A 14,817-nucleotide genomic window follows, 5' to 3' on the forward strand; every position below is an offset into this window, starting at 1 on the left:
GAGGAGACAACGCAGAAGGGCCGCACCAGCCCCCAGCCTCGGGTAAAACCGGAGACGGAGAAGAGAGATCAGACAGGAACCGCTTCCCCCAAGGCACCTGCCCTGCCCACCCCTAGCAGGGACGGCTGCAGGCAGTGCGGGGTCCGGTCTAACACCCCCGCTGCGCTCCCTGCCCCCTCGCCCTCAGCTCGTCTCTAGCGCCGAAAAGCGCCCCGCGGCCAAGCCCCGCGGCTGGCGGTTCCCGCCCGGGCGCTGCAGGCAGGCGGCGCGGCTCGGGGCTCGGCCGGCGGGTGTCTCCGGAGCGCGGGGCTCGGGGCGGGCTAGGGGAGGCGCAGTGCGCGGCCCGGGTGGGGCTGCGGAAGGGCGCCGCCGGGGGCGTTAGGACCCGGAGGGCTCCTGCGCGGGCAAGGGGCGGGTGGTGAGGCGCCGGGAGTCCGCGCTTGGCCCCGCACGAGTTGCGCTGCTCCGGCGGCTCCGAGCCGGGCTGCATATAAGGGCGGAGGCTGAGCGCCTGCCTCACTCCAGCCGCGCGGCTGCCCGGGGCCGCAGCCCAGCCCCTGCCTGCCTGCCCAGCGCGTGGCGGGGGCGGCGCCTTTGCGCCCCCCCCCCCAGCTTCCGCCGCCCCTCCCGGCAACTTGAGTGAGCAGCAGGCGCGGGGCGGCCAGGGCGGGCGGGAAACCAGCCCCGCGGGCAGAGCTGCTCCGCCAGCGCCAGGGGGAGGCTCGAGGCTTCGGCGGGCGCTAAGGCAGCAGCGCGCGGCGCCCCAGCTGAGCTGCCCGGCGAGGCGCGAGCCTGCAGCCTGCCCCGGCTCGGGTGGCGCTGGGGAGCGGCGCGGCTCCCCGGGCCGGGCCGGGGACAGCGGAGTCTGCAGAGATGCAGCCCGCTCGTCAGGCGCTCGCTTTCCTGGAGGGGGGAGCAGCCCCGCCATCTGCCGCCTTGGGTTGGTAACTCAACGCCGCCCGTCCCCTTGCCGGCTCCAGCCTTGGCGGAGAAAGTGATGGAGCAAGCGACTCCCTGCCAGCCGGCCCCCGACAACCTGAAGGTGCTGCACACCAATGACTCGTACCGCAACTGCAGCGCAGAGACAGGGGTCTACCAAGATGCCACCCCGCTCTCCTGGAAGATCGTCCTCACCATTATCTTGGCTCTGATCACCCTCGCCACCATGCTGTCCAATGCATTTGTCATCGCCACCGTCTATCAGACGAGAAAATTGCACACTCCGGCCAACTATCTCATAGCCTCCCTGGCTGTCACGGACCTTCTCGTGTCCATCCTCGTCATGCCCGTTAGCACCATGTATACTGTGACCGGGAAATGGACTTTAGGCCAGATCGTCTGCGATATCTGGCTGTCTTCGGATATTACTTGTTGCACAGCCTCCATCCTTCACTTGTGTGTCATCGCGCTGGACAGATACTGGGCGATCACCGATGCGGTTGAATATTCTACCAAAAGGACTCCCAAGAGGGCAGCTGGCATGATCGCTTTGGTCTGGGTCTTCTCCATCTCCATCTCCATGCCGCCTTTGTTTTGGCGTCAAGCGAAAGCGGAAGACGACACTGACTGTGTGGTGAACACAGATCACATACTGTACACCGTGTACTCCACAGTGGGAGCCTTCTACTTCCCCACCTTGCTGCTGATTGCCCTCTATGGAAGGATCTATGTGGAAGCCAGATCTCGAATTTTGAAACAGACGCCAACGAAAAGAGGCAAAAGATTAACAAGGGCTCATTTAATCACCGATTCCCCCGGATCATCTTCATCTGTTACCTCCATCAATTCCAAGGCCCCAGAGGCTTCCAGTGAAACGGGGTCTCCTGTATACATGAATCAGGTCAAGGTGAAGGTCTCGGATGCCCTTCTGGAGAAAAAGAAACTCACGGCCGCCAGAGAACGGAAAGCTACCAAGACTCTAGGGATTATTTTAGGAGCCTTCATCGTCTGTTGGTTGCCCTTCTTCATCATCACTTTGGTGTTGCCTATTTGCAAGGACGCTTGCTGGTTCCACATGGCCATCTTTGACTTTTTCACCTGGCTAGGGTATCTCAACTCTTTAATCAACCCCATAATCTATACAATGTCCAATGAAGACTTCAAACAAGCTTTTCATAAATTGATGCGTTTTAAATGCGCGAGCTGAATGTTGAACGCACTGTGGTCTCCAGGGCTGCTTGAGTACAGTTTTGTGTCTGATTCGACAGGTAGGTTGACTCTTCTTACCATGTTATCATGTCGCTAAAAGGCTGCTCTAATGCGAGAGTGAAGCTCAATGAGGAGAACGCGCAAGCAGGGCTTAGCTTCCCTTCAGAAGGGCGAATCTGTAAAAGTTTCTCCTCTAGCCCTGGTAATGACACTTCTGCTTCCGATCCCGCTAAGTAGCGATGCCCTAAAAAGCACTATGGTGTCTCCCTGGATTATGCCCTCTAGAGCCCATAGAGCACTATGGTAGGAAATGGAAAGCTTTTGGACACGTCCTTTGGACAGATCTACAGCTTGGCAGTACTTGAACTAGAAGTTTATCGCCCAGTATGCCCTAGGAGAACTTTATTTACCTGCTGAAAGCAAGCCCCTTGGCAATGTCTTGCTACAACTATCTTGCTCTTTATTTTTTTAATTAAAAACCTTCCGGAATGAGCCATGTGGACGTGGTAAGGCTCCAAAACCTAGCTTGTACTCGGACAGAGCAGACACCTGGAAGAATGGCAATGATGGGTTGAGTCTAACCGCCTCTGACTCGTTTATACTTGAAACTGGGGATGGGAAGGGAGGGGATATTGACTATGGGAAGAGCAACCCCGTGGTGTTTGTTTTCCCGCCGCTGTGTGACTTATTTCTGTTTAGCTATTGTCAAATCACGTCTAACAAATCAAACTAAATTGTATGTGCGCTCGTGCCAAAGCCTGCAAGCTGCTTTCATTTTATTACCGCTACACGTTTCTGACATTTTACACATTTAAACGCGCAGCCAACGAAGGCCCATAAGGAGTGACTCACACCAATCTGCTGTTATTCCACATATTAATACAGTCATTTAGCACAATTAACGTTGAACAACCCTATATTTTAAAGATGCCTTTGATCTCTAATCCAATCCTGCCAATCTGGCAAGTGGTTAAAAAAGCTGAAGTTAATTCAGAACAGAAGACTGATCAAATAGAAACTAATCTGATTAAAATGACACTGGGTCATATTAAGCAAGCCGTGGTGGGTGTTTTTTTTTTTTTTTTTTTTTTTTTTACCAGTGCAGGAATTTTAAAATGTGACGTTTCCTCTCCTTGTACTCCTTTGCATTAAGATTCCTTCCACTTCAAATTCCCTTCTCCTATACCATTTGCACTTTCGGAGACCTGCTCCCTTTCCAGGAATATCTGCAATGCAATATAGTAAAAATCCTCAACTAGCTCTGGTCTCTTGATTATTTTTCTCCTTGGGAGAATTAACTGAAATCCATGGGCTGCCTTCCATTTCTATCTGTTCTAAGGTAAAGGTAGCTAGTTTCAGTGTGTCCAGATTTTGCTCAAAGAGTTTTGGAGCTTTCGGAGCAATATTCAGATAACCAGGAGTTCTATAGTGTTCATTGGGATGAATAAATGTTGCTTTCAAATCTCTATTCCATATTACACTAAGTGCCAGCACAGCCCTCTTATTTGCTCCTCTCAGGGGACAGACAGAAAAGTCATTACTTCTCTAGACAGAAAGCTTAGAGGATTTCACTGTGCAATTGGTGCCTGATCCAAAGCCTCCAAAATCCACTATGGATTTTTCTATCTAGTTTAACTGGTTTTGCATCTGGCCCTGTTTTAGGAGTGACCTTAACTTCAACACAGTCTGGGTTTCATGCTGACTTTGAACACCTCCAATTCCGTTAGGTTTCAAAGACAGCTTTTGCCTGAGTGAGTGTTGCAGGATTGGGATAATTTGAAATAAGATTTTAATATAAACAGTAACATTATATAAACAACCCCACTAAAGTTAGTGTTCCAAAGAAGTCTAGTTCACATGTTGAACAACTATACCTAACATCACATTTAGCTTGATATGAGGTTTTATATACACACTTCAGTGCCATTTTATGCAGAGTGCTTACTGTCATTGTTGTGACACTTTAATTCTATGATTTTCCCCATTTTTTTTGTCTGCAGAATCAAGTTGCTATTGTAAAGACACATTACTTTACTCCCCACCCCCACTTGTCAGATTCATGATGCTGCAAAAACATCAAAACATACTGCCACAAAACTGTTCTGACCTGCATCTCAATTTAATGATTTTGTAAAGATTCTGTTCCAAAAAGAGGACAACTTCAAAAATCAAGATTTAGAACTCATGAGGGTTGGAAACAAAATCTGAAAATAAAATGTCTATTTTGCAGGCTTGTCTTAAGTTTTCTTTTTCAAATTGTAGGGGTGTCCCTAATAGTTTTGTGTCGTCTGTATTAGCATAGTTGTACTCATGTGCACCTATAATTTCTTTCTTTTTAGTGGAAGGAGTTGTTAACTTTGCTAAAGGATTGGAGGAAAACTGTGGCATTTGAAAATAGGAACATAACAGTAAACTGTGTAAATGACTCCTTGGGTGGAACATGTTTGAGAAGTAGAAGTGTGCAATATTTTAAAACAATAGCAAATACAAATACTGTACTAATAAGAATCCTAGACATATTCAGATGCTTTGCACATATTGCTGTGCCCTCAGGGGGATTTATCACTTACCAAATGCTCTCTCTTGTGTTATAGTTTCCTTCATAAGTTTTAACACTTCTGCTCATAAAGAAGGAAAAACAAAAAGTTCTATGTTCTTTACTTTTAACCGGCTGGGATTAAGTACTGTTTGATGTTGTAACTAACATTTTTTTGTTTTTGTATCCAGTTGCACACCCTTACTGCATCACACACTGGAGAATTTAGCATCTAAATTACTTAATATCTTGTATTCAGCTCTGTAGGGAGATGAAGCAGTTTGATTTGTCAAAAAAACCACAGCACCTGCAAAATAAATACCCATAATCCTGGATAAACTGATGTCAGACAGCAGTGAAATAACTCTCATTTCATTATCTTATTTGATTTTTTGTTTGTTTTATTCAGCTAAAACTTTAAGACAACTCTACTTAAGTCCAGCCGTCAAAATTAAGAGCTTCAGACTGTGGTCACCTGCTGTGATACAAGTGCATTGAGTGTTCCTCCTATGTGTAATTGAAAATGAAATACAAACAATAAAAAGCTTCACTATGTTCTCAAGAGTATTTAGTAGCAATTGTGTAACTAACGAGAATATTTACTGGTTCACTCGGCTTTCTCAATACTCTCCTTATAGGTAACGATTATTTGGTGAGTCATGCAGGAGAGTGACTGATGAGGACTAATATTGCAAACTGCAATCCGAAGTCATATTTTTAATAGAGTGCTTCAGTCTTGAACCTTCCAGTCTTGTTATGTATAGCTTCTAAGTTTATTTTCTATACCATCTCAGATAATTTTTTCCAGTAATATAAATTACATGCTTAATACAGGCACAGCTTATTGGAATACAAATAAAACCTACTTAATCACCCAAGTGACACAGTAGGTGATGCTAATATATTTTTTAAAAATGTTAGATCAAACTTTGAAGGCCTATCCAATAGGACAAATCTATGGGATTAGTCACCTATTCTCCACATATACTTGTTAGGAGAATAATTGAAATAATATAGATTTACTTATTTAATTTGACAGCAAGTACCTTCATTCCTTGCACCTCAGAAACTCCCATTAATATCAGGAGTGTGTTTGTGTGTGCACAAGTATGTGCACAGAATACAAAATATAGCCCATAAATTGCAAGCACAACCTATGGTCAAAACACATTTGTAAAAAGCAGCCTCCCCCAAACAAAATCTTGAAGGCTTTCTTAAAACTGGAATGGTTAATTAGTACCATAAGCTTTTAGAAAATATTATTTTTAATTATTAAAGTTGCAGCATTTTTTTTTTCAAAATTGGCTGGATAGAAGTGCTGTAGTGACTCTTTAAGCCTGATTTTCTTTCATTTTTTTGTGAATATGAAAGCTAATAGGAAAACATTTAATAATACTTAGCTTACACTATTTTCAAAGATCTTTTCAAACAATGGGCCAGACCTTATTCACCTCAACCTACCACTGATATCAATGGGCTTTTGAGTGCCCAAGGAAAGGAAGATCAAATCCATAAATACATTAATACTTTTAATATCCCTGAAGGGAAGTTAAACATTATTATCAGTTTTATAGCAAGGGAAAGAGTGTACATGACTCATCAGATAAAGCCATGAAAGAAGTCAGTGATAGAGCAGGGATTAGAACTCTGACATTGCTTATCCTAACACCCTCTCACTAACCTTTATTTCCAGACACTATAGAGCTGACATTAGATACTATTGGCTTCTATTTGTGATGTGAAAGTTTTGCTAAATGGTGGAAAAGATAATTCCATCAGAGGATTATCTGTGCAAATTTATGCCCAGTCTTTCTTTGATTTTCCATCATAAATAATTATGCATCAGCTAATAATATTCACTGTGGGGAAGACAATCAGAATAGAGATTGCACTGAAATGACTAGAGGCCAGTACAAGGAATTTTGGATTAAACAGAAACCACTTTAACATAGCCCCTTGTTACAGGATTTACTATTGGCTGAACACTGACCACATATTTCAAACATGTAACTTTGAAAACCATTCCTATAGGAAGATCTGCAAAATGAAAAAAGCAGAGTAGAGTACAAAGTGGCAGTACTCCTGGTACACAGGGGCTACATCTACACTGCAATGCTATTTTGAGATACCCCAGTATCCCGAAATAACTATCTCACATCTTAACAGCAAGACCATTATTTCAGGTTCACCATTCCAATGTCCCTGAAAACCTCATTCCACGAGAAGCAAGGGATGTTTCTGAATAGCGGGTTATTTTGAAATTTGGTGCTGTGTAGATAGCTCCAAATTACAAAATAAGCTATTTTGAAATAAGGATCAAAATAAGATATGCAATTTGCATAACTCAGATTGCGTATTTTATTTCCAGCTATAGTGCAGTGTAGACGGAGCCAGGGATTTACCAACAGGTTAAGCGTAAATACCGTTCCCCTCCCACCTTCAAAGAAATACAGCAGAGTGAAGTGCAGCTGGAATAAAATTAGGTAAAATACCAGTCAAACTTGTCTAGTAAATATGCAAAGGACAATGGGAGAGATTACTCTTACAACCTGTATTTCAAGATAGAAGAAATTCCTCTGCAAAACTGAAGCTAAGGACATATGACCAAAGGCCTAGGGACAGTTACTCTACCCAGCATTAACTTCATTCTGGCATCTACCTTGTTAGCGAAGGGACAGTACACATACATAGCATAACTCCTGATTGAACTGGATTGTTAGAGTGGCCCACAGAGCAGCATGAAGGATTCAGACATGCCAGAGATCTGTGGCATTCCACATAGATCTTAGGGCACCCACAGGATTAGAGGGTCATTCGCTCTTACTCCTTTGAATCGTCACTATTCCCCCCCCCCCCAATGCTCACTGGATTAAATTAATCATTCCTCTCTCCCCCATTCTGTGTAGATGAGTCTTATTCTGTAACTGTCTTTAATGAGCACGTTTTTCCTGCTCTTATCAGTAAATTGCTAAAATCCTAAAAGTGCCTAGCACACAGTATAATAATCCTTTCCTATTAAAACAGTGTCTTGCTTTTAGACACTGTGACGGGGTGAGGCAACCCCGCACTGGAAGGGCCCCCCCCAGCGAGGCAGGGGAAAGCGGCGCGGCTTGTCTCGCCGCCGCCGAGGACGCGTCCGGTGGGGTAACCGGGACGCGCCGCTCGGCAGGCGGGCGAGCGGGCGGGACCCCGAGCAACACAGGGGAGGGCAGTGACGGGGTGAGGCAACCCCGCACCGAGGAGGGCCCCCCCAGCGGGGCAGGAAGAGACGCCACGGCTGGACCTGCTGCCGCCGGGGACGCAGGCAGCAGGGCAGCCGGGACATGCCGCCAGGCTGGCGGCTCCAGGGACGCAGCCCGGGACAGCGCGGGGGAAGAACCCCCCCCCCGGCAAGGTTAGGGGGGACAACCGGGCAGGGACGGCACCCCACCAGCCTCGGGGCGGGCAGCCCCGCGGCGGGCAGCCCCGCGGGCGCCCCAGCCGGCCCTATGCCCCACAGCTGCAGGAGAGGGAGAGAACGCTGGGGGTGAGGGGAAACAGCTGGGGAGGAGAAGCTGGGGCCGTGGATGAGCACAGGTGTGAGTGCTCTGGAGGGGCGGGGTGGCACCTTCCCCCAGGTATAAAGTCAGGAGAGGCAGAAGCAGGAGGGGAGGAGAAGGAGGACGCTGGAGGCAGAGACTGAGAGACACCGAGGAGGCGGCGAGACCAGCCAGCTGGTGAGCGGACGAGCGAGGGCGTGAGGAAGCAGCCCAGGGCGGGTGTACTGGAGCCCGAGGGTTGATGCGTTGCGGCTCTGTGCCCCATCAGCCAGGTCGGGGGAGAGAAGAGCATCTCCCCCGCCTTAGGGCCCTGGGCTGGGGTCTGGAGAGAGGGAGGGCCCGGACCCCCCTCACCTCCTCGCTCGCGGGATCCTCGGGGCAACCACCGGGAGGGCCGACCCGGCGCCGCGGCACCGAGACTGGGACCTTCCGGGACGGCAACCGTGGGAGTGTGACTGCCCAGGACGGGGTGGGCTCACGGACCCCGTAACAGACACAATCATAATTTTTGCACAGGGCTTGAACATAATAGTATGATGTAGTTAAGAAAAAGAAGAGCTGGGCATTGGGGCCTGAAATACCAGAAGTCTGTGAGCACTGTGCTTTGCATGTCTGAAGACAAGGTGTACATGTGACAATGATGTTCTAACACTGCTGGTTGATCATTATGCAGGAAAGCAGACGAGTTTGTGAGTAATCAAGAATAATCATGGTTAAAGTAGTGGATATTAACAGCCTTGTAGCTACCATGCTTCTGTACTCATAAGTTAAAAAGGCATTTCCATCTCTCCCATTTGTCATATAGGCACAGGATATTTAAATCAATAACAAAATCCTCTTTCTTCCCTTAATGCAGTGGCTCTCAACCTTTCCAGATCACTGTAACCTTTTCAGGAGTCTGACTTGTCTTGCATAGCCCCAAGTTTCACTTCATGTAAAAACTAAGACAAAACTACAAAAGCCACACAGCATTTTATTACTGAAAAAAGTTTCCTCTCTCATTTTACCATAAAATTATAAAATAAATCAACAGGAATATAAATATTGTACTTACATATCTGAATAAATCAGTTTGAACCTCTCTGTTTCAGGACTCTCTGGTCCAGCAACATGCATGGTCCAGTTGTTGCTGGTCTAGAGAGCCTCTGGACCAGAAAGCCCCAGTGGCAGAGGTTGCTGGTGGCTGGGAGTAGAGCTGGTCTGGCATGCCAGGGGCAGTGGAGAAGGAAGGGTTGAGAAGAGCAAAGCCCAGGGCCAGGGAGGCAAGACCAGTAGAAAGGCTGGGACCTCCCTCCCAAGAGCCCAGAAGACTGACCTCCCATGGTCTGGCAAACTCCCTTGTTCGGGACTATCAGTTCCCAAGGGTGAAAGACCAGGGAGGTCCAATCTGTAGTATACTGAACAAATTGTTGTATGAAATTTGTACTGACTTTGCTACTACTTTTTATGTAGCCAATTGTAAATCTAGGCAAATATCTAGAGGAGTTGATGTGCACTCTGAAAGACCTTTGCATGCCTCCCAGGGGAATCATAGAATCCTAGGGCTGGAAGAGATCTCAGGAGGTCATCAACTCCAGCCCCCTGCCAAAAGCAGGATCAATCCCAACTAAATCATCCCAACCCAGGACTTTGTCAAGCCAGGATTTAAAAACCTCTACAGATGGAGATTCCACCACCTCCCTAGGTAACCCATGCCAGTGCTTCACCACCCTCTTAGTGAAATAGTTTTTCCTAATATCCAACCTAGACCTCTTCCACTGTAGCTTGAGACCATTGCTTCTTGTTCTGCCATCCGTCACAACGGTGAACAGCCTTTCCCCATCCTCTTTGGAACCTTCCTTCAGGAAGATGAAAGTTTCTATCAACACCCTTCTCCCTTCCCCCACTCTTTTCCTCTGCAGACTAAATAAGCCCAAATTCCTCAGCCTGTCATTGTAGGTCATGTGCTCCAGCCCGCTAATCATTTTGGTTGCCCTCTGATGGACCCTCTCCAATGCATCCACATCTTTGTTATAGTGGGGGGACCCGGAACTGGATTCAATACTTCAGATGTGGTTTCACCAATGCTGAATAAAGGGTCATAATAACTTCTTTAGATTTGCTGGAAATGCTCCTCCTAATGAACCCTAATATGCCATTAGCCTTCTTGGTTACAAGGGCACACTGTTGACTCATATCCAGCTTCTCATCTCCTGTAATCCCCAGAACCTTTTCTGTTGAACTGCTACTTAGCCATTCAGTCCCCAGCCTGTAACATGTTGGAATTCTTCCATCCTAAGTGCAGGACTCTGCATTTGTCCTTGTTGAGCCTCATCAGATTTCTTTTGGCCCAGTCCTCAAATTTGTCCAGGTCACTCTGGACCCTGCCCCTACCCTCCAATGTATCTACCTTTCCCCCTAGATTAGTGTCATCTGCAAACTTACTGAGGGTGCAATCCACCCCTCATCCAGGTTATTTGTAAAGATGTTGAACAAAACCGGCCGTAGAACTGATCTTTGGGGCATTCCACTTTAAACCGACCGCCAGCCAGACAACGAGTCATTGATCACTACCCATTGGATAGACAGCTTTCTATACACCTTATGGTCCATTTATTCAATCTATACTTCCTTAACTTGCTGGCAAGTATATTGTGGGAGATCATATCAAAAGCTTTGCTAAAGTCAAGGTATACTTAAGTTTATGTGTAGTCCTGGCTGGGAAGCACTGCCTTAATGCACCTATGCAGAAGCAGGGTAACGTACCGCCATGGCACTCATTTGAATGCTAGAAAGGGGATTGGCTAGTTGCCACTGCTCTGAGGGACATGTTCAGCCACACAGACTTTCTGTTTATCTCAATATTTGTATCATACTGATCATCATGTGAGCTGAGTATTCTGACCTGGCCCACTGTCCTTGCTTGAGTTTGTGAGGTAGTGATGGCTCTTATTACTCCCTTTTGAAGCAGCAGTAAGGAGAACTGCAGAATCCTGTGCTGACATCTCTCTACTCCGTCCCTGATTCCTGCATGCCATTCTATCCACTATTAGCAGATTGTTTATTAGGCCTTCTGATTCACAGTGCTTTCCCCTTGATGAGAAAGGGCACAGTTTTGCTTTAAATGAACACTTGTATTCACTGTTCACAAGAAAATCCAGAACCCCCAAGTCAATCCAGTAGCTTCAGCAATGAAGGAAGCTTCTTGGGGAAGAAGCTGAAAAATAGAGGCCATTAACCATAATATGAGAACAAGTGATGTATTCCGCTCATTACATAAGCTAGAGCTGCTATGCAACAGGATACACTTTTTAATCATGAGGCAGAAGTGGTGTGGAGAGGATCCTGTATTATTCCAAGTACAGGCATTTTAATCAATTCTTAAAATGTTGCAAGCCCTGAGAAAAAGGAGAAAAACAAACATAAAAAGAGTATGGAAGAAATGGAGCGGGGAAGAACTGGGAAATCACAGAGTAGTAAACATGGTACTAGGAAGGATTCAAGAGCCATTAATCAATAGATAGCAAATAAAGCAAGATACCTGTCTTGTGAGCAGTGTTCCCTGTAAGCAGGGTGCATGTGTGGTTACCCAGAAGTGATTCAAATGCCACCCTGCTGAGTAGCAGAACGCCCACTGCTAGGTTTTTTGTTTGTACTGGGGGTATGCCTCGATGCACGTAAAAAATTATTCCGCAGATGATGGAAAAAATCCACACATGGATAGAAAAGATTAGAAACATTGCTCATGAATTTCAGGATTGCAGAAGACAAAAAGGCCATCAAATAAAGGAGAAAAGGGAATCACTTCAATAAGAAATTAGCTTCCTAAATCAGGGCCATAGTAGGCAAGTTGTTCAAAAGTTTCTTTTTAGGTAAATGCAAGTTTTAGAGGTTTGTCTTAGAAACAGAAGTTAGGGGTGACTGTTACTCCACAGAAATATATATAAAAAAATCAGCTTGTAATGTGCGATGAAACAGCACGAATGGCGAACAGCTGAGAAGCAGCCACAGTGGATTAATATGAAGTAGGAAAGTGCACTAGAGATAGGAACTTTGAGTAAAGGGGCAAGCAGAAATTACAAATATCAATGGATGGAGGTGGCAATAGGAGAAAGAGGGTGATGAATAAATAGTTTCAAGTAAGTGGGAGTATAGTCACATCAGCACGGGATACTTTTCAGTGACTCTTTTCAAAATAATATTCCTAAATTGCAATACATAATGGTATCCAAGACAAAGTGCATACACGGTGCAACTAAATTATCTCACTATCACAAATTTCAGCAGGCCTCTAAACATTTAGGCATAGGAAGATCAAATAGAAGAGCAACAAAGAAATCTAAGCGTTTTAATCAACTCCATGTTAAGCTTGAAAGATAAGATATAACACTAGACTCACTAGCCTAGGTGGCAAAGTTCTCCACAGAACATCACAATTAACAGCACAGAAGTTGGAGAAGAAGATTCTTTGCTATCCCTCTGAGAGATCAGGAACCCTTTCAAATCATTGTAAAAGAACAAGAATTTTTCATTTCTAAAAACACACCTTTGAAGACATAAAACAGAGTTCATGACTGGAGAGCATTCTTTAAACAATCATACATTTCAACTTGTACGCTGAATGGTCTTATAGAATGATCAGGAAAGACATGGATCTTATGATCAATATATACAGTTATCCTCTTTTTCCTGTACTTCTTTCCTGTCTAGAACTGAGGGAAAATATTATAATTACAGTAGAAAAAATACTTGATCAGGCCAATTTAGGCATTAATGAGCTTTTATTTGTTTTCCTGAATCCATTTAGGACAAGAGAGGTGGGTCAAAAATAGCTCCAGAATTTGAAGTAGCAGCTATAAAACCAGACAGTCCCTTCTCCTTTGATATGTCAGGAAATCCCAATATAAGTTGCTTAATATAATTTACAGAAATGTTGATCTGCCTAGGTGTAATCAAATTATCTTGTACTAATATAGGCATAAGCAATGTTATAGTATATTGTCCAGTTTATAATTAATTAGTTTTTTCCTGAACTATTAAACATTATTTTCAATTACCGTGCCCTAGCTTTACCTCTATAATTCTATTAGAAAATTACTCTGATTAGGAGCCAGACACATAGAATCTTGCCCCCAATTCCTGAAGTACAAAAATATGGTTTTCAAAAAAATTCTTAAGAAGAAAAGTAGCAGTAGATTTAAGACATCAGAACAAAACAAGCCAGGTTCATATATCTATTGGCTTTTTGCAGAAAAAAAGCTACTAATCACTGACCAAAATTAACCATTGCTAAATCCAGTCAGAGGCTATAGGAATGACAGAACTGCAAAATAATGCAGATTTCAGACACAAAAAAAGAAAAGTTTAAATGAAACTAAAGACACATACAGGAATTATTATTAGAGTCTTGCCCGTCCACATTTAGTGACATTTACTGCTCTCAATCTCCCTGTGCAAGTCCCCAGTAAAGGAAAATACAGTTTCTTACTGTACTCCAGACATTTAAGAGCAATCCTCTACTCAAGGGACATTAAAGAGCAATAAAAGTTTCAAAGAAAGGCTACAAAAATGATAAAAGGATTATTGGATAGTTTAGACTGAAGTAGAGTAGGGTATTCTAGAAAAATATAGGAAGAAAAGTGATTGGAACCCATTGTTCCTCATGCTAGAAGGCATAATGATGGTAGACACAGGTTACTTTTTCAAACTAACAAAAATCAGAAATTGGGTGCTTAAACATGAAGAGAGGAGACAAAAGTAAAAGTATGGCGAATTGCAGACCATATACAGAAAGTTATTTTTAGAACACCAATAAACAATAACAATTTTCTTTTGTTCAGGAATCAGTTGTCTGTAGCCTGTTCTTAACCTAGGGGGCTTAAAAAGAGATATTCATCCTAGGACAGCAGGACAATGCAAAATCCTATGCAGCACATATTCCTTTGACATAGGGCTAGATGAAGTTAGAACGGTTTTCTAGGGCATTGTGCAAGGCGACTGCATGGTGGTGAATATCATCCTAGTTGAACAGGGGATTGATCATGGATAAATCACAACCTTTTATCTATAAGATAAGTGTTTTGATGTTAAAACTCTAGCCTGGAGTTTTTACTAGTTTATGGAAGTTCACGAGCAACTAGGCTGAGGGTATCTGTCATTAAGGGTCTGGATCAGCACCTTAACTACTACCATCAATTTGCTCAGCTTTTGGACTGGTTGGGCATACAGAATGAATTTTACTCTCCCAAAAGTGATCTTTGTAGATTAGGAATTGAGGCACCTACTCTCAACTCATTAATTTACCAAAATGATCTGACAGGATGGGTGGGGAGGCTGAGGACAAAAGGGGAGAGCAGAAGCAGTGTGTAGATGTCTGTGGATAACAGAGGTCTACAGCATATCACCAGTCCTTTTATGCTTTGATTCAGCAGATGGTCACCATTTACCACTATGGAAGTTTCGTATCACATTTTGTATGTGTGCAACTGATTATTCCTTCTTAGGTGGAGTTCTTTGCATTTGTTCTTATTGAATTTCATCCTATTTACCTCGGGCCATTTCTGATCATCCCGGTCAGTAGAATAACTCTACTAAAGTCACAGGAATTATATTGCA

General features: G+C 44.6%; 1 protein-coding gene and 1 long non-coding RNA gene across 3 annotated transcripts in view; one reads left to right on the forward strand and one right to left on the reverse strand.

Annotated features, from left to right (window-relative positions):
• Positions 1–14,817, reverse strand: part of LOC106732617 (uncharacterized) — a 146,323-nt gene that overhangs the window by 81,645 nt on the left and 49,861 nt on the right. The gene's annotated exons all lie outside the window — the stretch shown is intronic.
• HTR1B (5-hydroxytryptamine receptor 1B) lies at positions 957–2,315 on the forward strand. The gene has a single exon (XM_075923790.1). The coding sequence runs from the start codon at positions 998–1,000 to the stop codon at positions 2,144–2,146; it is 1,149 nt and encodes a 382-aa protein (XP_075779905.1). The 5' UTR covers positions 957–997; the 3' UTR covers positions 2,147–2,315.

This window comes from Pelodiscus sinensis, chromosome 3 (genome assembly GCF_049634645.1).
Source record: "Pelodiscus sinensis isolate JC-2024 chromosome 3, ASM4963464v1, whole genome shotgun sequence".
Taxonomy (NCBI): Eukaryota; Metazoa; Chordata; order Testudines; family Trionychidae; genus Pelodiscus; species Pelodiscus sinensis.

Excerpts from the sequence above, each read along its gene's own strand:
- HTR1B (XM_075923790.1), top strand. The coding sequence starts at position 998 with ATGGAGCAAGCGACTCCCTGCCAGCCGGCCCCCGACAACCTGAAGGTG.